This window comes from Aythya fuligula, chromosome 2, assembly GCF_009819795.1.
Source record: "Aythya fuligula isolate bAytFul2 chromosome 2, bAytFul2.pri, whole genome shotgun sequence".
NCBI lineage: Eukaryota > Metazoa > Chordata > Aves > Anseriformes > Anatidae > Aythya > Aythya fuligula.
In genome coordinates, this window is record NC_045560.1 from 92,165,266 (window position 1) to 92,191,097 (window position 25,832).

At 41.3% G+C, this 25,832-nt stretch overlaps 1 protein-coding gene across 4 annotated transcripts in view; it reads left to right on the forward strand.

The window, feature by feature from the left end:
• The window catches only part of LOC116485735 (poly(rC)-binding protein 3-like), a 132,572-nt gene that overhangs the window by 87,572 nt on the left and 19,168 nt on the right, over nt 1–25,832 (forward strand). For all 4 annotated transcript variants that reach the window (XM_032181279.1, XM_032181280.1, XM_032181282.1 and 1 more), the window contains 6 exons: nt 6,770–6,793; nt 6,894–6,926; nt 9,911–10,027; nt 16,323–16,454; nt 20,420–20,548; nt 22,651–22,794. In XM_032181279.1, coding sequence (XP_032037170.1) covers nt 6,770–6,793; nt 6,894–6,926; nt 9,911–10,027; nt 16,323–16,454; nt 20,420–20,548; nt 22,651–22,794 — 579 coding nt within the window. The remainder of the gene's footprint in view (nt 1–6,769; nt 6,794–6,893; nt 6,927–9,910; nt 10,028–16,322; nt 16,455–20,419; nt 20,549–22,650; nt 22,795–25,832) is intronic.

A 25,832-nucleotide genomic window follows, 5' to 3' on the forward strand; every position in this document is an offset into this window, starting at 1 on the left:
AAAATCCAGACTCATTAAGATGTTTACTCACAATAAATAAATAATTCAGATATAGACAGAATGAAATCATGGAGAATGTTGCCACTTTCATTTGTATAGGCAATACAGATTTACCATCAAGGATTTCTTTTAGTGGCCACTTTTGCATATCTGCTTACTTTACCCTTGTTAAAGCAAACACAGAAATTATTAGTTTTCCTCATTTTTTACTTATTAAAATACAGCATAAAACAAAGCAGCTTTAAGATTCATCTTTCCAGTAATTTAATCCAAGCTATAAAATGCCAGCCAAGCCACCGTTTGCTCTGTTCTTTCTAGTTTCCACAAACACTGTCAGGGTATTATGAGGATTGACTGTCAGGCTTATTGCTCTTATAGCTCATTTTGTTCATTAGCATTGCTGTAGTAGCCAAGAGCTCTAGTCATGGAACAAAACTCAGTGTGCAAATACACAACATAAGATGGACCTCCTTAGAGTGGTTGTAGGAAAAGCTGAGAGTTTCTCACTATTTCCACTAGCCTAAGAGAGTCAATGGAAAGGACAGTGGCATTTTTTTCACAGCCTCTGTGTGTTCCCAAAACCAACATTCAATGTTGAATCTTCCTACTTCTTGCAGACAGTGTCCAGTCCAGAGCCATATTAGGATGAGATTGCAAGAGGCACACGCTATTGATCGCTGGTGTTTCAGCATGGCTAGTAAAGGGACAGAACTGGGGTTTGATTTGTTTGTGCTTTTTTTTCTTTGTCTTCTTCTTTTTTTGTTTTGGTGGGGTGAGGAGGGGAAGGAGGGGGGGAGAGGCATGGCAGGTTGGTGTGAAGTCGAATGTAAATTGATTACCTATCTGCTATCAAAAAGCAAATGAAAAATGCTTATTGGTATAGCTGGGAGAAAAAAAATATGGAAAAAAACAACATAGATGGGCCTGTGGAAGGATCATAATACCAACATTTCCATCAGAAAGACTGTAATTTGAAGGTTCTCTCAAACATTACCACATTTGTTAGCATGAGATCTGTCTCAGTAAGGACTTGGACTGTAGTACCTTACTAAATTAGGGCAGTTAACATCAGACAGTGACTGCTAAAGCATCACCTAGGAACATGAAATCTCCTGTGTCAGTGAGGCTAATCCCACATAATCCCAAAACACAAATAAGACTCAGTATATCCTAGGCAACCATTTGATCCTCGAGGTAGACATGTTACATCATGTTTCCCAAATCTGACTAAGGCTTTTTTTCAGTCTTTAAAAAAATGCTCGTGTCCTATATTCTCCATACAAACATATTCCTCAGAATATCTTCATGGAACACGCTCCTGGGGTCTTCCCTGCTGGATCTCCACGTGCTTATATGAGTTTTTACAACTGTATCCTCAGAACAACATGGGGAGAGAGTTGGGTTGTGATGTTATTCCTCTTTATGGATGGGAGAAAGACAGTTGGTGCTGGTCTACAACATTTTGTCAGCACAGATGTTGTTTGCTGTTGCCAGGATCCCTCTTTTTGTTGTGACAGATGTGTGTTCCCACGGCAGAAGGCTGTATTTCTTCAATGCTTTCCTAACAGGCTTTTTCATTTATAGAGCCCAGGCCGATTGGCCCTACCTTATCCTTGCTCACAGAAAGCAGACATGCGATTGAAGCATTGCCTGGATGAATTACAGGATTTAGGATGTGGCCTGTGCTTTGACAGATGATTTGGGGTAAAAGCATATATTCTTGCATTATTTCCTAAAGACGTGTCTGCATCTCAGGGTTCCTGTGAGGTTAGTGTTCCACTCACCCCATAGCGCTGGTAGTAGAAGCTGCATGCTTAGAGCAAGATCGGTGTTTTTGTATGGTTTTGGAATAACTAGCTGGTTAGTTTTGATTTCCTAGTCCACAATATTTATTAGACTAGCCTTACACTTAGAAAAATGATGGAATTTCACACATTATGTTTACAGATCAAAGGTTTATCTTTATACCAAGGTTTATCACCATTTGTTAAGCCTCCTGTTTTCTTAACGTGACTTATTTTTCTTGCTGTTCAGAAGGTATGCCAGATAGTTGATTAGCAAATAGCTTTCTCCTACAGCTTGTTTTATATCTTTGTTTAATCGTTCGCACCATCAAGAGCCCTGCAAAAGCCTGGGCTCACAGAGACTTCTCTGCTGCCACCTTTTGTTCTGCTGGCCTCAGGTTAACACAGATGAAGCAAATACTACAGAAGCAGCTTTCTGCTGTGTGGTGGGCCCACCTCTCCCCAGGTGTTCGTTAAGGGTAAAAGCCATGCCATTCATGACAATTAGGACTGCAAATAATATTATACATTATTATGCAATATATGCAAAAACATCCCGTGTTTTTGCCATTGCTTTTCCTCGAGTTATCTGCAATGAATTGGGCAGTTGGCTAGCAATATGCTTTGCTGATACTGAGCACAGTCTTGGTGAGGTCCACCATTTGTTAATTTATGTATTTTATTAGAAATAACATAGATTTACGTATTTTATTAGAAATGACATAGAATCATAGTCATAACTCAACTTAGACCCCAAGGCTAATGAGTTATTTTAAAGCTGTCTGAAATTAGCGTGTCTATGTCACATTTTCCTGTGTTTTTCCAAAGTGCCAGGATGCGAAGTTGGAGTCTAGGTAGGAGTCTGTCCTGCTTCAGGTGCTGTCACCTGGAGAAATGCCCTTTGCAAGATGCTACCCGGCTGGGCACTCTGCACTGTCTAAAACTCAGGCCACTTTGATGAGGCTCAAGATAGGTGCCCCAAATCGCTGTCATTTATAGAGGGAAAGTTGATATCCATCTATTTAGTGCCTGCGTGCATATATTGTCTTCACACACAAATATATAAATATATGCATGTGTTCAAGTGTATCAGTGGATGTGGGCACGCATACAGTTGCAGCTTTTTGGAGGCATCCTATTCACCCGGCACAGTTGCTGTGGCATATCTGCTTCTGACAGGCAGGTGTTTGTATGTTGAGGCCAAGGATTGTGGTATGCTGGGTGCTTCTTTCAGCTCTGGCAGCAGAGTTGCCAGGTTACCTTGGACCTGGCTTTCTCTCTCTGAGCTCAGTTCCCCCTTTTGATAACATTTTTATTTGTGCTCTGCTTTTCTGTCTGCTGTTAAAATGTGACTGTAGAAAATCTAGTAATTCCTATCATATCGCTTATTTTCCCACTATGTTTATAAGTGGATGGTTAGTCAATAAATCAATCCGAAATTGATCGTAAACACTTACCTTCACTTTGTATTCCTGAGCGCTGGAAGACAGCAAATAGTTAAGCAGTTATTAGTATATCCTAGTATACCAGTATTTTCAAAGACAGCTCAATCACACTCCTGTCTGAGTTGTGCGGAGGCTGAATTTGATATCAAATGTGGGATTCCTCTCACCAAACTTTAGGTATGTTCTTGTAAGCCTAGGCTTCCTCCACGGCAGATGTAGAAAGATGAAACCCCTGATAGTACAGTTCTTCCCTCCTGTTTGGGGAACAAAACCCTCCATTGTCTCTTGCTGTTGACTGCAGAGGAGCCTGCGTGCCTGGATTACACTGGACTCCTAACTTATAATGAACTGATGCAGGTGACAGACATCCCATCCCTTCAGTCTGCAGCACAGTTTGAGCACCTGGCAGACTTAGAAACATTTTCTGGGTAAGATAAAGATCTATAAATAACCTTGGATAGAAATATTGACAAAGATCGAGTATCATAAAAATGGTGTTAGATATCTTATAAAGCACTAAACATAATTTAGGGTGGTGTAAGTCTCTGTATGAATCAAATACTGGACTGCATAAAGAATCATTAAAGGTTTGATGAAGTAGGATAAGTAATTTGGAGAATGAGGTGAAAAGAATTTTCTGATTTTATCTGTGCCATAAGAAGGTTTCTCCTAATTAAAACGTGATCCATCGTCTCCACTACTTACAGGAGCTTTCCTAAAAAGAGAAAAAGCCCCCAAAAGGCTAAAGCAACCAGCTTAGAATGGTTCCAGAATTTATTTTCTTTGGAGTAATTCATATGGATCCAAAATTTTGGAAAATTTAGGAATACCCATGTGAAGTTAATGTTTCCCTCTCCCCCCCCCTCCTTTCCTTGCCATTCCTAGCAGAATCCCATTTCAAAGGGCGCTGCAGAGCAGGGAGGAGGTGGTGTTTGCCACAGTGCTTTGGAACTGCCTAATTGCAGAATGAGCGTTAAATTCTCCCTTTGACAAGGTTAAGGTTTGAGGTAGTCTGTAGAGTTACAGTGGCATCTTCTAGCATGATCCAAGGAGCTGGTCACAAGTCTCATTGAAATATTTTTCTCAGCAGAATTCACCCTGTGCATTCATTCACTGCTTTGGTAGCTTCTACTCTTTAGCAGCAAACGAGGTGATATCTGCTCAGGTAGAATTCCTGTTTCCACTGAAATCAATAGCAAAACATCCACAGGCGTCAGTGAAGTAAGCATCTTGAGAATCCTGATATTTTATGCAGCACTTCACTGGTTTAAAGACTCCTCATTTCTTTGTTTGAAATACTCCATCTTTTTTTACTAGGGCTGTAAACGGTATATTGCTTTACTGTTTCCAAAGCTATAGTATCTTTTCCTATTTCCAAGGAAGATATATTTGTCCTTATTAGCCATGGTCCCTTCATACATTTCTGAAAGAACTGCAGCTGACATCAAGACCCACTCTGATCAAATGGATTAGGCCAGATTTCATGAGGAGTGTGTACCAGCAGAGCCTTGTAGGTTCAAGATCAGGCTTATAGCTTCTAATGAAACTTTGGATGTAAAAATAAAAAAAAAAAAAAAAAAAAAAAGACTGAAATTCAATTGTTCACCAGTAGCAATCAAAATACTATATGCTCAGCCACAGTAAAAAGTCCTTCTACCTCCTGGGAATCTGTTTTACACAAGAAATTATTTCTGAAACCTGGGATTGAGAGGAATGGAAGAAAAATTTTCAGGGTAAATTCACTGAATGCATTGAGAAGACCGTTGGGAACTACTAGACATGACAGCTTTCCATTACTGAGAGTTATGTGTATCTGCGTCCCCTCTCACCCCCAGTACCTTTTAATCCCATTCAGTAGTTACAGACAGTTTGGCAGTGTTACAGTGATAGCCTGGAAAAATAGACGTTAAAACCTTGTGGAATGGGTGTCCCAAATCTGTGTTGTTGCTAATAAGAATGCTGCACCTTGCTGGAGAACCTGCCCAAAATGCTGACACGGTGGTCTCAGACATGGGACAAGGTCTCATGAGCCCAAGGAGAAGGCTGGAAGAACTCACCTCGGCCTGCTGGCTACACTCCTACTAATGCAGCCCAGCATTTGGTTGGCCTTCCTTGCTGCAAGGATGCACTGTTGACCCATGTTGGAGCTGGGCGTTGGGACCCCCAGGACTTTTTCTACAAAGCTGCTTTGTAGCAAGTTGCTGCCCAGCCTGTCCTGCTGCATGGGCTTGTTCCATCCCAGGCACGGGACTTTGCAATTGGCTTTGTCGTACTGCTTGAGGTTTATCTTAGCCTGTTTCTTCACGTAGCAGACGTGCTACATTGATGTGTGGTAGCCCCAGGTTGGTGTTGTCTGCAGACCTGCCGAGAGCTCCAAGGAACCACGTGCCAAAGTTGTTCCCTGAGATGGGTCTTCTCACTGAGAGGTGTTCATGTCTTGTGAGGAGGCACAAGCACAAACAGCTTCACAATATGAGCTTATAAATAACCTAGTGGTGAGAAATAGCTCTCTCCTAAGGGCAGTGCTGTCAGTCTGGTACTGCAGGGTGAAGTTAGTACCACTTTATCATGAGTCCAAATAGAGCGACAGAGGATAATTTCTTAAATCGTACTCTTGTGGCAGTGTTTCAGGGTGATTCAGATGTAAGTGTATAGATGGAGGTAAGAGGTGGGGGGATACCTCTACGAGAACCACGTGAGACAGTCTTAAATCATGGAGGTAGATTTCACACTGAGTATAGGAGAGGAGTTTGTTTTCCCATAGCTGCTCTCTTCTCCATCAGATAATTCCCACTCTGATGTCCAACATGCGTGACTTGTGCAACATGCCCAGACGATTCATTTTAGAGTTATTAGCTTCTCTTTTGTTACCTGTTGCTTTTATGCACCAGATTTTTAACCCCTGGGATGTTGCTGGAACTGCCACATCAATCCCCTGTTGTATGCTCATGGTGACATTTGTCAGTATTTTGTCCCTTAATGAAAGATCATGGGAGTCCAGTAGCAATTCCCAAATCCCTAAAAACTGATGAGCAATTATTGTTCTCTATGTGCTTAATGGGGAGATTAAGACAGGCCACCAGGTGTTAATGCAATAACACTTCATGGCATGGAAATTGAGCTCTAGCTATTGAATGATGAGAAGAGGGTAAATGCCTGCCCTCAGAGAGAGCAGCAATTATTTTGATGCTTGCATTATATCCCATTTTCCCTAGCAGGTTATGTAGTCTTATTATTTCTGAACTTTTCATTCCCTAATATAGGGGTTTATCTGTGTTTATAGTAGCAGAATTGATCTGTAACTGCAAGATCAGCTCTTGTTAAAGGTATTTTTCTTGCACAATCAGTACGCTGTAAAGCCGCGTTTTCAGTCCGCCCCTTTGTGTCTAACACGGCACATCTGTGGATGGCAACAATGGGAAACGGGGCTAGGCATTGCAGGTCTGACAGAAGTGATAGTAAAATAGCTCAGCAGCTTAGCAAATGCTCTTCTGTAGCGAATCGTATCATTCACTTACGCTGTCTTCTTTTCTGTTTCAGGAGGTTGGGAGCATTATTGGAAAGGTCAGGAAATTACTTTTTCTCTTTATTGTCACGTCAAAATATTGTATGTCTGTTCACTTCATTGGCCCAGGCTAACTTTTTTTATCCTTTTCTTTAACAGAAGGGTGAGACAGTTAAGAAGATGAGGGAGGAGGTAAGACCAGCCTTGATGTCTTGTTTTTTTTCCAGCTCAGGGAACAACTCGGAGTGTACAGAACGACACTGCCATCAAGCGGGCAGCTCATTTCACATCACCACTCCGTTACACCAGCTCTCATATAAATAAAATGTGCTGGCCTAAGTTAAGCACTGCTGTTAAGGTAGCATCTTTATCACCGCAGCAGTCTGGAGGCTTGCATTGCCTCAGGAGCAGCTTGGGCAGCATGATTCAGTGTATCCAAACCATGATATTTCACCACTGTTTCCCAAACCACACCAGCATTGCTCCTTCATGCAGCATGGCCTTCTGGTAGAGAGCTCCCAAAATCTGAAACCGTGCTTTAGACTGATGCTATGGAAGGTCTAGGGGTAGACAACCTTCAGCAGAACTGGAGCCAAAGCATCCCTCTGTCTTGTCTTGGCACAGACTGAACTTTTCGTAGTTTTGCAGCTGTCAGTAGGCTGTGGACACGTAGACCTGCATGCACACAAGCCATTCACATCCTTCGAAAAGGTTGTAAACAAAAAGAGGCTAACTAACACAGGGCACTGCATAAACTTCAGTCTCCCCAGGTGTTTGGACACTTCTTTCCCTTCTTCAAAGCAAGGTGCGGTGTCTTTAGAGGATTATACCTAGCTCCAAGGCAAAGGTTGTGGATCCACACTTGTCTTGTGAGTCAGCACATCTAACCTGCAGGTTCCTGTAACTTCCCTTCTTTGAATCATTGGCTAAAAGCATAAGTTAAAAGAAAAATCATACTGTTTGAAACTTCAGGAGTGCAAAGTGTACAGAGAGCGCCTCAAGAAAAATTGATTTGGTTCTGGGTTCTCTGCTGTACTTTATTATGTCAGCTGCTTTGTTGTGTTGTACACTGAGAGAAGGTCTCTGGCAGGAAAATCTCCATATACTTGCAGTGAATAAAAATACTGAGATACGTCTTCAAATATGCACAACAGGGAGTTCATTTTCAGGCTGACTGAATACAAAGCTCCTTTTTTGATAAGAGATTTCATCCATGTTTGCATATATAAGTACAATTGGACTTAAGAAAAAAAAAATGCTTCCAATGCACTAGGTAACGGTATATTGGCAGTTACAGTTGAGAGTTGATTAAATGCATTGTAGTTTAATTAATAAATGTGATCACAGACAGATATCTTTAGATTTAAATTGTTCTCACAAAGGGGAAGCTATCATTAGAAAAAGTGCTCCTGAATTCTGGGTCAAACATCTTAGTGAAGAGTTATAGTTCCTGGTTAGTTTTTCCAGGTAAATGTCAAATATTCATCTTCCATTCCTGAAAAACTGTCACTTACATGCAGACACGAGGCATAGTTTCTTTGTTCGTTTTTTAAAAAGGAATTATGTGCCTCTTTACTAGCAGCAAAGGACTAATCAGCTATGTCTTTAAGTGGTGATAACTGAGTCCTTCTTTAAATGACAAACTTCTTCAGTGCTTTTTAAAAGATGAAGCATCATTTTATTTTAACTTTCCTGACAGATGTGGTATGTTGCAAGTCATATTTGTGGAACAAAATGCAACGTTACCTTGCTCTGTCATCAGAGAAATATCACAGAAAAAATGAGTCTGAAGAAAAGCACAAAGCCTACCAATCTGTGCCTGCAGTCGTTAACTTCCTTCACAAATTTTGGAGATTGCCACATCACCTTTTAATTGCCTGGCCAGGCTCCTCTCAGGCCCACTGCAGAGCAGCATCCCCAGGAACCGAGAGTGAGTCCCAGAACCAAATGCTGCTGCCAGTTTGAACCAGGCCTGGGCTCGAACTCCTTCCTGATTGAACACTGGTGTTTGATTAGAGCAATTCCCACTTAGGTTCAGCTGTCAGAAAAAGTGACTGCTGCCCTTTCTTATCTCTGAACATTGAGTATATCTGCCAGCAGAGTCTGTGACAGAAGGATTTTTCTATTAGTAGTTTCTGGTGTTTTGTTTGTTTGTTTGTTTTGTGTTTTGTTTTTTTCTTGTTGTGTTTGGTTGCTGTCACATGGGAAAATAAGCTATCTTTCTGTTCAGCAGCAGTATACACATGAGTAAAGGCTCAGACACACAGCATATCAACTGATTTGTGGTAACTTTGAAGGCAAAGGTCCAAATTAACTTAGATTATCTCATATTTGCTAGAGGCCAGCACCCTCGAGAAGATCAGTGCCTGTGGATCAGCTGAGGCTCTATTGACTTCTTAGGCTGCACTAACACATTTCCATGGCTGAAACCTCAGAGGAAGCATAGGGTTGATCTTTCCTGAACTGGATTCGATTATTATCTATGCTAAGATCCTGTTAAATATATTTGCAACTGATATAGGGTTTTTTTGCTGCACTGCCATAGTGACATAAAGGGGAATAGGTATGCCTGAGAGTCATGTTCATTTGTCTCCAAGATGCCGTTTTCTAATTTCTTCCAAGTCTCCTTACTTTAAGAAGATAACATTGTAAATGTTGTGTATCCTACCAATATTAAAAGGATTTCTTTCTGTATATTAATTGACTGAATTCATATGACATACACTTATAAGGAGCCTTTGCCATATTCCAACGCAATGCCCCAGATAGACAGATCAAGCACTGTATTTGGGTCCAAACCTCTAAGAAACTGATGTTCCCTGAAGGAAACAAGCTGGCCTGAAATTCTGCAGCTCCAGTCCTCTTTAAGGTTAACCCTGCGAGGCAGAAAAGACTTGATAATGTAATTATTTGTAACTTTGAGCTACGGAGGTGCTATTTGCATACTGTGATGAAAGCTGGATAAGTGTTTACCGAGACAGAACCTGGCTTCCCGCAGTTAGATGAATTTTTGGAGTGCGATCAGTTTATGCTGAAATTATATGATGTTGGGGCTGCAATCATAGGGGAGTGAATTAGATGCCTCAAGATGTTTCTTCCCAAACGCTATCCCCTAATCCTGCTTTCTTTGCTCCCTGGGAAGTATAAATTTGAAAAATGTTTGTTCTTTTTGACAGAGTGGAGCTCGAATCAATATTTCAGAAGGCTCCTGTCCAGAAAGAATTGTGACAATAACAGGCCCAACAGACGCAATTTTTAAAGCTTTTTCTATGATTGCACTAAAATTTGAAGAGGTAAGCAAATAAAATATATTTTTCTCTCTTCAGGTTGAAATACAAACACTGTTTGAATTTTCTCATGTTTGCTTTAATGTTAAATATGATTTGTTTAATGTTCTATTTAATAGCAATGAAAGTGGTTGTATTTTTATAAATGCTTTTGGCAGTAACACTGAAGAAAAATAATGGGTCAATTTACAAGCTGTTTGATCATTTCTTTTGCTTTTTGGAGGCTTCAGGGAAAAGCAATTGCTTCTAGTAATGTGCACTAATGGTAAGAAAAACGTCTTGGAAAATTTCTGGTCCCATTGTGGGTTCGATTTGAAAAGAATAATTGCCCCACTTTTAGTTCTGTTTTTATATGATTCCATTTGATATTGATGTAAATTTTATATATGTTGAAATGAATATATAATTCATTCAACTAGAAAAACATATTTTATGAACCTGTGTAATTACTAATTACCATATTTAAAGATTGGCTTTTTAAAATAAATTGAAATAAAGGCACTAATAGTAAGTGAGGCAAGAGAGTGCTCAATTTACTGTAGAATTACCACTCAGTGCAGATATGTACCTGAAATGCTCAGATCTCCTCGTGTTCCATGGACCAACTGCAATTAGATATGGTCACCACTTCAATGGGAAACCTCAGAGAAAAGGTAGCAGACTACCAACCAGGAACCTGGTCCCTTAGGAGAGGACTTGACTCCCCTCTTCTTTTGTAAATCAGTCATCCAGGTGTCTCTCCTGTACTCCGTGGACTAACAGAGGCTCCTGCAGAAGGCAATTCACCTTCTCCTTAAGAAATTGCCTACAGAGACATGGTTTAAAGCAACTGCAAGAGGAGAAAGGGGCTGTCTCTCTCCACTGATGACTAAATTAATGGGATTTGAATCCCTTTCTTTAGAGCACATTTTTCTTCATGTTAGTGGAGTTTATCTCCTCACTTCCCCATAGCTCTGTCAGGTGCTAGCACTGGTGGGAAATGTCAGTGCGTGGTTTTATTTATTTATTTATTGTGATTGTTCACATTTAGAGTAACAGGATTAGAAGAGAGTTTGTGGGTCATTGGATCATGATATCACAGAACCATAGAATGGTTTGGTAGGAAGGGACCTTAACTATCACCCAATTCCAACCCTCTGCCATGGGCAGGGACACCTCCCAACAGATTTTGGGGTTGCCCAAAGCCCCATCCAGCCTGGCCTTGAGCACCTCTAGGGATGGGGCATCCACAGCTTCTCTGGGCAGCCTGTGCCAGTGCCTCACCACCCTGCAGTTTTCTGCTAGTGTAAGCAGTGTGTTTTGCAATCTCCTTCATGGCATAATCAAAAATTGGTTAGATTTTTTTTTTTCTAGTGTCTGATATTGGATCCACAACCTCAGTTCTCTGATATTTGACCACCTTCTTCCCACTCGTCACCAAAATCTATTCACCAGCAGCTCTTACAGCTTTGTTCCCGTGCCAGCACTGGCTGACAAAGCTGTCCTTTCCAACCCTGAGGATTCCTCTTAGACACATATTTATAAAACAGTTTATCCCCTCACACCTTCACTTTTGCTAGAATAAATGAGTGAGGCTCAGTCTTTCATTCAATGCATTTTCCACCTCTCTCACCATTCAAGTAGACCCTTCCAATTTAAGCTAAACACATGTGTTAATTGCAGACAGGTTGCAAATGAAGTTCCACAGGGGCTTATTTAATGACACTAACAGTCCTCTGTCCTGGCTGTTATGCTAACACAACCCTATCACTGCTCGAAATGCCTCACCTCCTACTAGTGTAACATTTTGCACATAACCATGCTGTGGCTGGCGGGTGTACCCAGCTCTTCCCCAAGTGTTTACAGTGGGAACCGCTTAGGTCTCGTCAGACCATCTCATTAGAGCCTAGATGAACAGCCCTTGCTTTTTATTCTGGAAATGTTAATACCATTTACATTCCCCCAGTCCTTCGTGGTTATTCAGATCTTCCTGTGCAGTATTGCAATCTTTCAGTGTGTTGATAAAGTACCTTGCTTTTGTGTCATGGTGCATTTAATAATGCTATTTCTTTTCCTGACCGACTTTTAATGAGATAATGCTGGTTTTGAGGTTGATTCTTGCAGAACTGCACAAGTAATTATCTACAGTCCAATTTTAAAAACACCTGTTTTCATCTCCTTCACAGCTTCATCACCTTGCCCATCTCATACCAATCCCTGTTCTTTCTAGCTTGAGACTGTTTTGTGTACAGCACCATACCAACCCACTGCAATCCAGAGAGAGCAGCCTCTCTGCATGAAGAACATGTTCTGCTTAGGACCTTATCCTGCAAAATGCTGTGGGACTCTATAACATAGCTAATCCCTGCCAATTCCCATCAAAATGAGAGCCCAATAGAAATAACACTGCATTTCTCATAAAAACATTGAACACTGCAAAACATCAGATCCCCTTCCTGCCCACCCCCAAAAAATACTATGGTATTTTTGAATATGCTGTAGCTAGCAATAGGCAAAGAAATGTGAATTTATGCATATTTGCCCTCATAGATATTAGAGGGTAATCTGGACTCACGCCATTGATTTTAGCAAAAAGGTTTTGGCACTTACTGTAGATTTCATGCATCGTATATATTCTGAAGTATCTGTATTTAGTTTCAACATAATTGGCTTCCAGTGTATTTAAAAGAACAGTGGTAAAGAAAAATGTCTCTCATAATCAGTTAGGTTTCCTATAATTATTCTTGTCAATACAATGAGGTAACTGTAGTACTTTGGAGTCAAAATGAAATACTGCTTCAGAAATTACAAATGAGTTAGCTACCAACTATTATTTCTCATGCATACCTTTTTCTTAGAGATTTCTTTAGCCATTTAAAACGTAGAAAATCCCACAACAGTATGTCATTCTTGCTATAAAATATTCTTTCCATTATGCTAAGAAATCTGAATATTTCTTTTTACACATAAATAATTTTTCAGCCCTTTTATGGTTGAAGGACAGCTCTTGTAGCAGCTTAATCTAAATACGAAGCTCTTCCTTATCAGTGCAACTGAAAACCATCCGGGTGGTTACCAGCTATGTCTGTGCTGTCTGCACAGTATCCTTTTCCCAGTGTCCACAGCCTCAGCCTGTCAACACAGCCAGAAAAAATTATAAATTAGAGTATTTCTGTTTTTCATGCTAGCTGTCATCACTGGGCTCTGTATATCTCTTCTGATGCAGTAAGAAGCATGTCTGAGTTTGGTTTGGTTTTATTTTGTTCTTCTACTTTCAGCACGAAGTCCTTGAACCCTTAATTTCAATACTACAGACAGAAGAGTGGGGATAAGCAGGTCTAGGAAGACATGGGAGCTCCATAACACTTTTCTGATGTTAGCAAAAATCTCAATATGTGGCTAGAGAGGAAAAAAAAAGATATGGAGGAGTGTTCTCTGTGTTGTTTCTCTGCAACCATTTATCACTCTGCTTTGTCAACCTCCCCAGCTAAAAGTTGTTTTTCTAGCAACCTTATGAATTTAGGGGCTAAGTAGGTAATCACATAAACCATTAAGGTGTTCACTTCCTCATGCAGAGGAAGAAGAGAATTGTTTAAAAATGACACTAACCCAGACAGACCACTGGAGTTGCAAGACTAGACACTGTAGAGCAGTGATTTCCAGATTGGAGGCTGAGACCCAAGAAATGCAACTACTACATTCATTGGTGACTGGAACAGCTCTGGTCTGGGGTATAAATCTGTATAATCCACTGCAAACCATATACAGTAGCTAAGTGCTGGAATAATGAGCAGGCTGGGTGTTCAGACCTTCTCCAAATAAATTAGAAAAGGGTCGGTGGAATCCTTGCTCATTTGTGAATGTTTATGAAGAATTTGCTTAGCTCTAGGAAGAAGAAGGGGAGAAAAGGAAGGTGATAAAACATCAACTTGCTGCTACACCTGTGGCAAATCTTGTGATGGTCATTTCCAAGTGAGAAGCCACCTCATGGACTTGTTTTGCTGACTGAAAACTGGCAGGTTTACCATAAGGGGGGGAAGAAAGATGTGGAGAGACTTTACCAGGGAATATAGAGACAGGACAAGGGGTAACAGTTTTAGATTAGGCATAAGGAAGAAATTCTTTATTCAGAGGGTGATGAGGCACTGGCACAGGCTGCCCAGAGAAGCTGTGGATGCCCCATCCCTGGAGGTGTTCAAGGCCAGGCTGGATGGGGCTTTGGGCAACCCCAAAATCTGTTGGGAGGTGTCCCTGCCCATGGCAGGGGGTTGGAACTGAGTGATCTTTAAGTTCCCTTACAATCCAAACCATTCTGTGATTCTATTATATAGAAACCAGTAAAGAAGAATTATGAAACTCTTTTTTTCTTTCTTTCCTGGTGGTTTGTTACATCACTGAGCTGCCACGTTTGCTTGCCTTGAGGAGCTCAGGCACTGTGACTCTGGGTCATGTTACCTGCCCCCGAGCTGGGGACACCAGAATGTAGGGCTGTGAAGCACTGGGACATGTCTCTCCTAGCACTCCCAGGCTCCCAGTTAGCTCATCCTGGCTGAGGAGCAGATGAGGAAAGCAGGCAAAAAGCCATGCAGGGTCCAACTCCAGTGTCTTACAGACGGATGGAGTGCCCCAGAAAGTCAGAGGTTAAAGAAGCAGGAGAAACAGCTTGAAATAAAGCTGTTCTGTGAGAATATTTCCAGCCAACCCTCCCTTGGGAACCTGCAGCTCTGGAGAGGTTATTTTTGTTCTTTCATCTTTTGTTGTGTTTTCAAGCTGGAGTGATGCTTTTATGAGCTTGTCACTGAAACTCCATGTTTAGGTTTGGCTCCTTTCAAATGATGAGGAGAAAATAAAGATCACAGCAACCTCCAGTGAACTATGTTTGTGAAGTGCTTTTGAAGGCACTAAGCGCAGTGAATGCTTCAAGGCCAGGCCAGTTATGATATGGACATGGGAGACATTATCGGAGTCGTGCTGGGTGGCTTTGAAGTGAGTTATTTGCCTACATCTGGATGATTGTGTGCCACCACCTGGCATGAACATGATCTAGTGAGATGGTATCTTCCAGCTGAAAAAATGGCACAACTTGCACTTTATTTCAGATACATGGGTGCTGCAAAATTCCGCTATCCTTCTTGCTTTATTTTGGATTGCAATCTCTCACTGACACTGGCACTAAATGAAATGTGAGTTACTGGCTGGCAGAGAAATGATCAGATCGCTGTCTTATGGCATGCAGCCATGCCTCATTGTGTTCAAGATTTTTTCATCTCTTTCAAGCTAAGCAAGGTCGTAGAGAGACGGTCCTTAGACAGCAGAATGCCACCTCCACAAACGCAGAGGTGCTGCAGGGAACGGTGCTGGTGTTACGGAGCTGAGCTCCTACACCATGTCAACAAGGTCTGCAGAGTTGTTTAATTTTTTTTTATTTTAATTTTTTTAAGTTGGGGTCCTGATCACACAGTATAGGCATTTATTTATTTATTTGTAAAGGTGGTAGTCTTGGTAAATGAGGATATAAGGTGTCCTTATAACAAAATATAAGCAAGATATATTTAAAACAGTGTATACCTTGTGGCAAGCAGTGTATTAAAATGCTCTTGAAAGTGTGCAGTGTAGTCTCACTGGGTAAAAAGATACATGAACACAGGTTAAAATACCTGGATACAGGTAACTGCTATTGCTCCTGCTCTGGTTACAAAGCTGTGAAGAAAAATATTTTTAAAATTATGCAGGGCTACAAGTATACAGGTCTGCTACAAAATGGAAATTAAACCTGTGCACAGCAAAATATTTGTCAAAATAGCCTGATTTTATTTGCTTCAGATCATTCAGATTCTTTGTCATCCCCTTTATAACCTTTCTTCTTTGTGTCAAACCTGACAAGAAGATGCATGAAATGTAAAGGCGTGTAATATAGTAGAAAAGTTCTACTTGAGATGGTGGAAAATGAGATAAAATCAGAATCTGGGGGCTCATGAACTCAAAAACTTGCTTGTTTTCTCCATCTGCTTCAGCTGGTCAAATGGCAGATGCCACCTCCTCCTCTCAGCCTTGTCACAGACACTATTCTCTGGTCCCGCAGCTCGGACCTGCAACACCAGAGAGCAAAAGCCTTCCTCCTTTGCCACAAGCTTCTTTTGCAGTGTGTGCTTGTGGCATATCATCTGCAGAGCCGGTGGCTTTACCTGCAGCAAAGACGAGCCGTGATTATTTGCACCCTCCCCAGGTCTTCAAGAACAGCTCATGCATTTGCTGTGAGCCCTTTAATGCTTAAGAGGAATGACAAATCCTCAGCTAATTCATATTGACATTGCTATTACAGGACATAAATGCTTCAATGACAAACAGCACAGTGACAAGCAAACCACCTGTAACACTGCGGCTTGTTGTCCCAGCAAGTCAGTGCGGATCCCTTATAGGAAAAGGAGGCTCCAAAATCAAAGAAATCAGGGAGGTAAGTCTTGGGGTGTCTGTCGGGGACATGAGCTAGCTCAGTGTCCTTCCACTGTGATTTGCCAATTAAAAATTCTTTGACCAAAATTATGTGACCAGCATTTTGCCATGAAATTTTTATGGTAGCCATGGAAAGAGAGGTGATCACCAAAGGCAGTCAAGGCCTTATCTTGCCTTTCAAGCATTTGCTGAGTGAAAAGCTTCTGAAAATGTGTTCTAGGGGAAGCAGGTGTCCAAACCCACTGTGCCCCTGTAACCTCCTTGAAGCTAAAGACAGTGTGTGAAATAAAGAAACACGTTTATAGTGTATTCATTGTGGCACTCCTAAAGCAGCTGAGACACAGCCTGGAAGGGGAAAATAAACAACTGAAGAAAGAACCACACACAATTTAGCAAAGCAACACCCTAGCGGCACAAAAGGCCCATCAAGCATCCTTGTGGGTACAGCCCCTGGCCAGCAGCGCACAGAGGGTGCTGAGGGAGCAGTACAGCCATTTCCAAACCAGTTCCAAACTTTGCAACCAGGGAAAGGCCCAGGTAGTGCTGGAGAGTGCAGGTCAGGAGATCAAATGCTTGATCTACTCTAAAAAATGTGTATTTTCATACTAATTTCTGTTTTCTCCCTAATAAACCTCTTCCATGGGTAACCTGAACTCATCTATGCTAAGCCCACGCTGACTTTTTTTAATTGAGACTTTACCTAAAGGTATTCATGCAACACGCTGTGGTAGCAGCCACTTTTTTCTCTAATCAGAAAATGCAAAAATGATCATACAATGTCAGTTTTAACTGTTCCTTCTATAGCTACAACAACATAGCATGTGCCAAGGTGAGGAGCTGATGTTTTTAACTAGTCAAACAAGAAAAGTAGGTACATGCTACATTTATGTAAAGAAAACCTGAATAATACATTTCAGATTTATTTATTTATTTATTTATTACTCTGGAGAAAATAACAGCACTCCTTCTACATTTGTATTCATCCCAATATAGGATAAAGTGTTGAATAGCAGGATAAAGTGCTGATCATTTTTTTTGTTATTGGAGTATGTCAAAACAAAGGATTTTGACAGGCTTTACCGAAGTGAAACTTCCTTTTTTATCTAAAATGTTGATTCAAGACAGAAGGTTTCACTGTACTTCTGTTTCATTTCAGACATGAAAAAAAAAGTTAATGGGCCTTTTTCTATCAGAAAATTTGATCAAATGTTGTAAAGGAGTGGAAAATTCTTTGATCAAATTCATGTGTCTTGAATGTGCTCCAAAATGGGCCTGTATGGTAGTCAGGGAAGGAGAGGTGACCATAGAGGTCTTATTCCATTGACTTCCAAATTCTTCCAGATTCTTTTATTTGGATTCAAATTTGATTGCCCTGGGACTTTTTCAACAAAGTTCCTTCTGAAGGCATATCTTCACCATTCAGGATTTGGCCTCTGCTGGAAGGGGCTTTTCTCTCCTGTGCCCACTGCTTCCATCAGCCGGCAGAGCAGCCAAAGGCTGCTGCAGGGTTTTTGCTGCCAAGCAAACAACATGTTGTTTCTTCGTGTGCCTCTTGCTTTGTAGAGTGAGTGCATGGAAACATATATGCATTGTCTGCTGTAAATTCACAAGAATAATTTGGAGCTCTGCCATTTGAAGGGGTCTTTTATTTACTGAGACCTGCAAATAAAAGGAAATTATGAATCAGATTTTTTTTTTCCTTGGGATTTTGTTACTTTTTTCATCCAACAGTCAGGGAGCTGTGCCTCTCAGTAGCATTTATTTTCAAACCTGTTTTTGGAAAGTGGGCAAATCACTTGGTGATGCTGAGGGGGGGAACATTATTTCTGTGCAAATAAGTCTCATAGGAAACCCTCTCTTTAATCACAAAAAGAGCTTTGCAATAGACAGGATGCAATAGCAAAGTGTTGAAACACATTTCCTGGGTAGAAGAAAGGTGTTTGGCTTACTTTGCCCAGGGGACATTTCTGGCTCAGGCTCCGCACAGCTGCTTGGCTCCAGCACCTGCAGCAGCTGGTGGCTGGGCCAGCCCCAAAACCGCAGAGCAGCTCCTGCTTTCACCATGGCAGGCAGCAGGGGAAGCCATGCTGAAGCCTTGCCACTGCAGAAGGCAAAGCTGCTACGGGAGCACTCAGCTGGGAGGACCTCAGGCACGGGACGTGATTTCCCTTGGTCCTCCAGGTCTGTTGGATGTCCAGGATTGCTGCCAGGCAGCAGGGCTCTGGCTGATTTCTTACTTGTGTTACAGTAGTACCAGGTGTGGTCTGGTGAGTGCTTAGCTGCAGGTTTTACCGCTGTCACTTCTTTGGCTTTTATTTTAAGTACTGGAAATCTCACCCAGAACACTGAGTCAGTGCTCTTAGGATGCAGGTTTTTAAATCTGAAATCTGCCCATGTACATTAAATTAATAAAGTGATTATTCTGGTGAGTATCGTTTCAAAAGCAATTAGCTACCACTCTAGTACAAGGAAGTAAAAGGATATTGTGTGGCCAGAGAGGTCTTTGGATAAGGCTAATGTAGCGTGAATTCACATTGTACATTTGCTTAGGCATAAGGGTAATGGACAAGGCATTGCTCGTGTTTTCGTGGCCGACATATGGCCAAAGTAAAAGAATGAACAAAACTAGCACTGGAAGCAAATACATAAATGGCTGCAGTGTTTGGCAGAGTATTTTGTGCTTGATGGACAGATACCCAGAACAGCATGTTAAACAGTAGCTAATATCAAACAGAAAAAAAGAAAAAAAGGAGTTTCCATCTCAAGATGTGATCTAATCATCACAGAACACACTGAGCAGCAATTGCATGAGGGATGCTCTTTTGTGCTCAGCCAGGTACCTTGGAACAACACACAGGGCTGCTGTACAACTGCAACGAGGTTGCCTGAATTTGCAAGACAAGGTTATAAAAAAAAAAAAAAGAATAGAAAAGCATGGCAGATTGATCAAATTATGATGAAATTCCAAAGCCAGTTACAGAATAAGGGATTGATATTCTGTCTTTAGACAATACTAGTGAACAGAAGATGCAATCAGTAATTTAATCAGCCTCTTGAAAGAGGAACAGCAAGGATTGTGTCTGACCATCAGGAAAATAAATCAACTCCTTCCTGACTGACACAAACTCAATGATTACTAAACAATAATTTTTAAAAACCCCATATCTTGCATTTTAGTAAGTCGGGATAATATTTTGTTTGTAATATGTGGAAGTGCTAACTCAATATGAAATGCATGTTGTTTTTTTTCTATTGATTTAAAAAGACTTTCAGGATTTGCTTTGTGAAACAATGCCAAGGATTTCATTTGGTCTCATTTTTTTGGTAATATGCATTAGTGCCAAGATCAAAGTTATGAAAAAATACTGGCTTGTTATCCCCTTGGGTTCATTAATGAGCTAAAAGCTGATGATGTGCATATATTTAATCAACACTAACTGTAATTTAGAAGTGCTCATGACCATCCCAAGATATTCTGAAGAATAAAGCAGTCCCAAATTTCATCCAAAAAAACAAGTCAGCCATCAGTGGATTAAGGAGCCAGATATCTGCAGCTTGTTTGCAGATCTGTTCTAATCAATTTTTCCTAAATTTGTTGTTGTTGTTGGTCTTGGAAAGAACTTTATTTCACTTTTTTCTCTTTTTGTCAGCACTGCAGTTTTCTGTCTTTGAGAGGGTTAAAAGATTTGTCCTGAAATGCAGGTCATAGTTTGCTTCTTTAACAGCTATTGAATCTTTCTGTGATGGGTTTCTTTGCAAATTGGCTTGAACAGGCAGACCTGTGCTCTGCCAGACCCCAATTACCGTGTCCGGGTGTGTGTTTACACACGCTCTCTTCCATGCATTTAGCAAGAAAAGACAAAGTGTAAAGGTGCCTCCTCTCCATCACATCAGGCCTCAGCAGTTAGCGAGGTGCCGTTGCCTTCCCAACAGTGACGCTCTGTTTGTTTTTTGCCTCTGCTCAAGTCCACAGGAGCCCAGGTGCAAGTGGCGGGGGACATGCTGCCAAACTCGACAGAGCGTGCAGTGACTATATCAGGCACCCCCGATGCCATCATCCAGTGTGTGAAGCAAATATGCGTGGTCATGCTGGAGGTAAGCAATTGCTTGGACTATCACCTCTCAGATGGGAGATGCTCGAACACATTGCTGATTTTCAAGTGCCCTGTGTGCTCCCTGGAGGTGCTGCCCATCCTCCCCCGGTCAGGAAATTCAGGCAGACTCTCCCAAAGCCTCAGATACCTGCCTGGTATTTGAGAGCCTCTCAGAAAAGGCTTCAGCAACCTGAGACAAGGGCTGTAATGACACCATCAAACAGCAAAACATAGTCCACCACAGACCCACAGCCTGCCTTTAGAGAAAAGCACTTTATTCTGATGCAGAACAGGGCAAAAAAAAATATATAGGACTTGTTTTAAGTGGAAATAATTCTGGCTAACGTGATTTAGACATACTAGGACTCTTTGCTTCCCTTAGGGTAAGATCATTGCCTAAGGCCAGAAAGTTTCATTTTGACAGCAGTTTTTTACTCTTAGGTTAAGTGATACAAAATTAATTTATACACAAATCTGGGTGATTTAATCCTGTGTTGAAGATGTCTATGCTTTCATGCAAAGAATTAAGTTGAATAGAAGTTTGAAAAAAAAAAAAAGCCAGTATATCAAAATGAAATATTTTGACCTAGTAGCCTTAATTTCTGTTAATATGAAATATCTCTGATTTTGTCACATTTTTTGCTGGAAAAATAGGGCTTTTTTTTGTTTTGTTTTACTATGTATTTTTTTTAACCTAAGTGTAGTCAAGAGCTATCTCATTATGACCTCTGATGCCCTGCTGTTTTTTAATTCCTTTAAAATAGGAGAAACAGTGTTTGAGACAGCACTATGGGTATTGGCTGTTCAGGAGTATGCACTGCATCCCAGTGACATCCAGCCTTGTGCAAATGAAGGCATAAAATTTAAAAAAAAAAAAAAAATCCATAGAATTTTACTGGGAAAAGTGACTCTTACTTCATTTTTTTGAACTACAGTGAGGAAAGAATTTCTCTATAAAAGAGAACACAAAGTTAATATTCAAAAATAATTTCACGTGGGTGGTAATAGTTCTCAGCTTTCTGAATGAAGTGTGTAGCCTCATATCCAAGTTGCATGGAATAAATAGTTATTTGCCAAAGAATATGATACAAAACTCTGTACAAATTCAGAGAGACAGTTCTATTTTCCACTTTTTCAAGTAATCACTTTTGCCACAGGAAGCACACAATTTTAGCATTAGGCAAATTGTGAACAGCAGTGTCGAAGAAAGCGCTGGCTTAACTACAGTTCGCTTCTTCAAGTACTTAAAGACCTCTGAAAATGGATGCACTCTAACTTGTAGCATATTGTTAATTTGGCAACAAACACTTTCATTGAAATTAAATAGCTAATTATATGGTATTAATTAATGGAAGTGCTATTGCTGTTACCTTAGTTGTAGTTAATGCATTGAAATCAGGGCACCATTCTGCTGGAAGTTGCATAGGTAGCTTGAAGCCTGTTTTACAGGTACCTGCTTCCATTTTATTTATGGGGAGAAAGTTAGCCTTGGTCAGGTATTTTCCCTCTGTATCCTTGGGCTGCAGGGAATAAATTCCCTTTCTGTGCATTTCAAAGGCTGTAGCTAGGCTCCTGCTGAAGCTGGGAGGAATTTTCTCCACCCTTTCTGCTCAGCCAGACAGGAGGTAGGATCAGGCCAGTCACTTGCCATTGAACAACCAACTTAATTGAATTGGTAAAACAGGAAACCTTGATGTGTAGCAGCATAGGAAAGATCAATAAACAGGACGTGCTCTGTGCTAACAACATGGGAGTGTAGGCCAGATTCTTCCAAAACATCAACAAATTTCAAAATTATTTCATGAAATGCCTTGAAATTCTTAATGAAGCTTATAACGCTTCTTCTGATGAGAGTGGTAGTGAAGCCAGGAGAGCCAGCATTGCCTCTTTCAGCTGGGCAGCTGAAAGAAGCAATGGTCCTTGGCTTTTCCCCTTGAAGCCCAGACTTTGGCCTCTGACTTTGGGGCTCCTGGGATGGAGGGCAGGGTGGGCTGGGCTGGGTCAGCTGCACCCCTTGTAGCCTGGGGTGGCCAAGGTAAGGAGTGATTTTTATCGAGCTCTGCTTCATTCTGCATTTTGATCGCTTTGTGTTTTTGTCTGCAGTCCCCACCCAAAGGTGCCACCATCCCCTACCGTCCCAAACCTGCCTCTGCACCTATCATTTTTGCAGGTGGCCAGGTAAGAGCAGACACCATTTTGGCTTCAGCTGGAAACCACACCGTCTTGGCCCAACCTCAGCCAGCGCCTGTTAGTTTTCAACTTTTACTCGTTTTTTTGCCTGGTATAGTATTGGTGTGCTTTGTCTACTCTGTGTACTTGCAGTTTGTGGGGAAGGAGAACACTGCATTACAAACTTAAAGGGAAAACAGCGAGAAGGCATTGAGTGGGGAACATTTGATACACAGGCTGTGTTTCCTGCTGCTGTATAAACCTGGGAAGTGGATATTCTGCACATGATTTCAGTAATGCCCTTAATTTCTGTTCCTTAATAGTTCCTCGGGGCCAAATAGCAATGGGGTTTTGAGGTTACAGAACCTATATAAATGCAAGTGCAGACCTTCCCAACCTCATTTATAATGGAATCAGAGCTTTCCCATTTCTTTTGATATTTTGAATATCATGATATTTTGACTGTTCCCCCTTCATCTTAAGCTAATCAGGGTTTTTAAAACCCCATGTGTGATGTGACTGCCTCATCTTGTGATAATGTCCTGAGGGGGGTCTGCAACAGGGAACAGAGGTGTGACAGTAATTTGCACTACCACCATGCATATTGCAATGGCAATGCACTTTTAGCAAACGATGGGCCAGCAGCAAACACAGCTGATATGTACCCTAAAAACACCTTCAGAGGCTCACAAAGGGTCTTATAACCAGCAAGCTAAGAGCAGCATTGCCTAGATATGTGGAAAGGTGACGTGGTGTGCTACAAGCCCTGCCCAACTCAGGGGGAAGCTGGTTTCCTGAGTCTAGGCCAGAAGAAGGCTGCCATCTCTCGTCTTGGGATTCATGTGTGTGAAGCCTCTCCAGCAGTAAGGCACCTCAGTCCAGCCAAATATTTTCCCCCAGATGAGGGCAAAGTCCCTTTTTAAAGTAGTTACCTAGTAGGAAGAGCCACTCACCTGCATGGCGGGCTGCCTGTAGGCAGGCCTCACCAGTCCCACTGATCCAACCCAGCCTAAGCCAGGTCGCCACCCTGGACCAGCCTCGGGGTCGGTGGGTACCCTGTCATGGGGTGTTGTGGGGGTGCTGACATGCCAGCAGCCCTGGAGCTTGTGTCTCACCCCAACAGGCAATTCAGAAATTATACGAGAACCTGGACACCATGCTCTTGGTGGGGCAGACAGCACGAGGTGCTGCTGGCATGGCATTCTGCATCTCCCCAGTCTGCCCGTTTGTCAGCAAGCTCCACACCTGAACATCTTAACTGCACATCAAAGAGACATTTCTTCCAACAGGCCTCTAATAAGCTTTCTCTGATTTTAATTTCAGAATTTTACCTTCTACCCTGTAATGATATATTGTGATATATATCCAGAACTTCATAATCGGGGGTTAGTAGCTTTCAGTCCCCTGTATCCAAGTTTACCACTCTTAGTTTTCTTCAGAGTAAGAAATCTGCTTCCTTGGTGACCAAAGTTGAATTGGAACTAAAGATAATTTGCCAAAAATCAGTCTGAAAGTTCAGAATAATTTACTCCACAGACACATTAAGTTTATACTGCAGTGCTTTCCTTTTAGAAATGTGTGTGTGCAAATAAGCAGTAGCCTGTGTTACCGGTACTGTAATTGCCAATTCCTTCAAAGACTGTATGTGATTACTCAAAAATATTGAAGCTGTTTGCTAGGGAGCTGAGAGTAGTTTTTACAAATAACTGAAAGTGTCCTAGTTGAAGGCCTTATAGGTCTTGCCATCTTCAGTTTTACCAGTTAAAAAGATGTTCTCACTTTGATAATGCAACTCTTGATATAAGTGAGAGTATGTGAGACAGATGTTTTCTGTGTGCTTTGAACGTGGTCTCTGACTAACCAAGCTTTTTGAGAAAATGCTTGAATGTATTTGGGAGTCAGTATGGAAAGACACTTTAATGGGTATCATGAATGGAAATTAATATTGAAAATAATATTTCATCAACAGTGCTAAGTCCACCCAACTTTTTGACAACAGTATCAGAAGATTTTCCATTCTAAATAACATTGTGGCTATCTTGAAAGGTTTTTTTAATGCTTGCAAATCAAACAACACTAGCAAAATCAAATACCTGTTGTTACTTAACAAGCTGGGGTTTTGTTCTTGTAAGTATGGTTTTAATTCTCTTGTGCTTCTTTGATATTGCATTGCATGATAGAAAAGGAAGCTGAACTGTCCTGCTCTGCTCTGCTACTTATCAACACTGAGTCTATGCATTGGTTAAAAAATAAAAATAAAAAATAATCAGCACTCCTGTCTGATGGAAGCAAATTGGAAATTTCTACCCGTTGTGCTACACTGCAGTTTAGATGGCTACAGCTTTGCTTTATGTCTCTTAGCAGCCTTATGCTTTACACTGAGGAAGGTTTGTAGACCAGATCATTCTCACTCTTACTAATGTCAGTACACCAGTACTAAACACTGATGGAATCAGACCCATAGCTGATGTCCTGGGTGAAGCATTACAGTGCTGATGTCTCAGTAGCCGCTACCAGGTTTGTACTTGGTATGTTTCTGCCACAGAAAGGGTGTAGATCCACTACTAAGGAGTAAAGTAGTCCAGGACAGTTTTTCTCAATATAAATCAATCAAATGACCTTTTGGGAGCCCAAGAAGTAAAAGGTGATTTTTTTCACTAGGAAACAAAAAATATTCAAGGCCCGTCTTGTCCATGCTACTTTGACAGTTTTTGTTGTCAACAACATAATAACCAGTCTGAGCTCTGAGTGCTAACTATTCCTCCTATTTCCACATTTTTGATTGCTTCCTTATATGTATACATGGAAGTAAGAGGGAGAAGAGTGATGACAAAGAGGGTGACTTTTGTTAGATTTGGGTTTGTTTGTTTATTTATTTTGGTAGTTCCTTGCTGGTTTGCAGACCACATCTTGGGAAGCAGCCTTGTAAAAAGATGTCTCCTCAGCTGGATTTGAAGTAAAGCCAAGATCAGATTGGCCAGCAGTGACTCCCAGAGACTAAAGCGTGGTTTCCCAAGGGCTGTTCGCTCAAGGACCAAGGCCATTACCCAGTGTCATTTCCATCTATCATCTGGGAGGCTGCTCCTGTGCTTGACTATGCTCAAAGTCTCCCACTC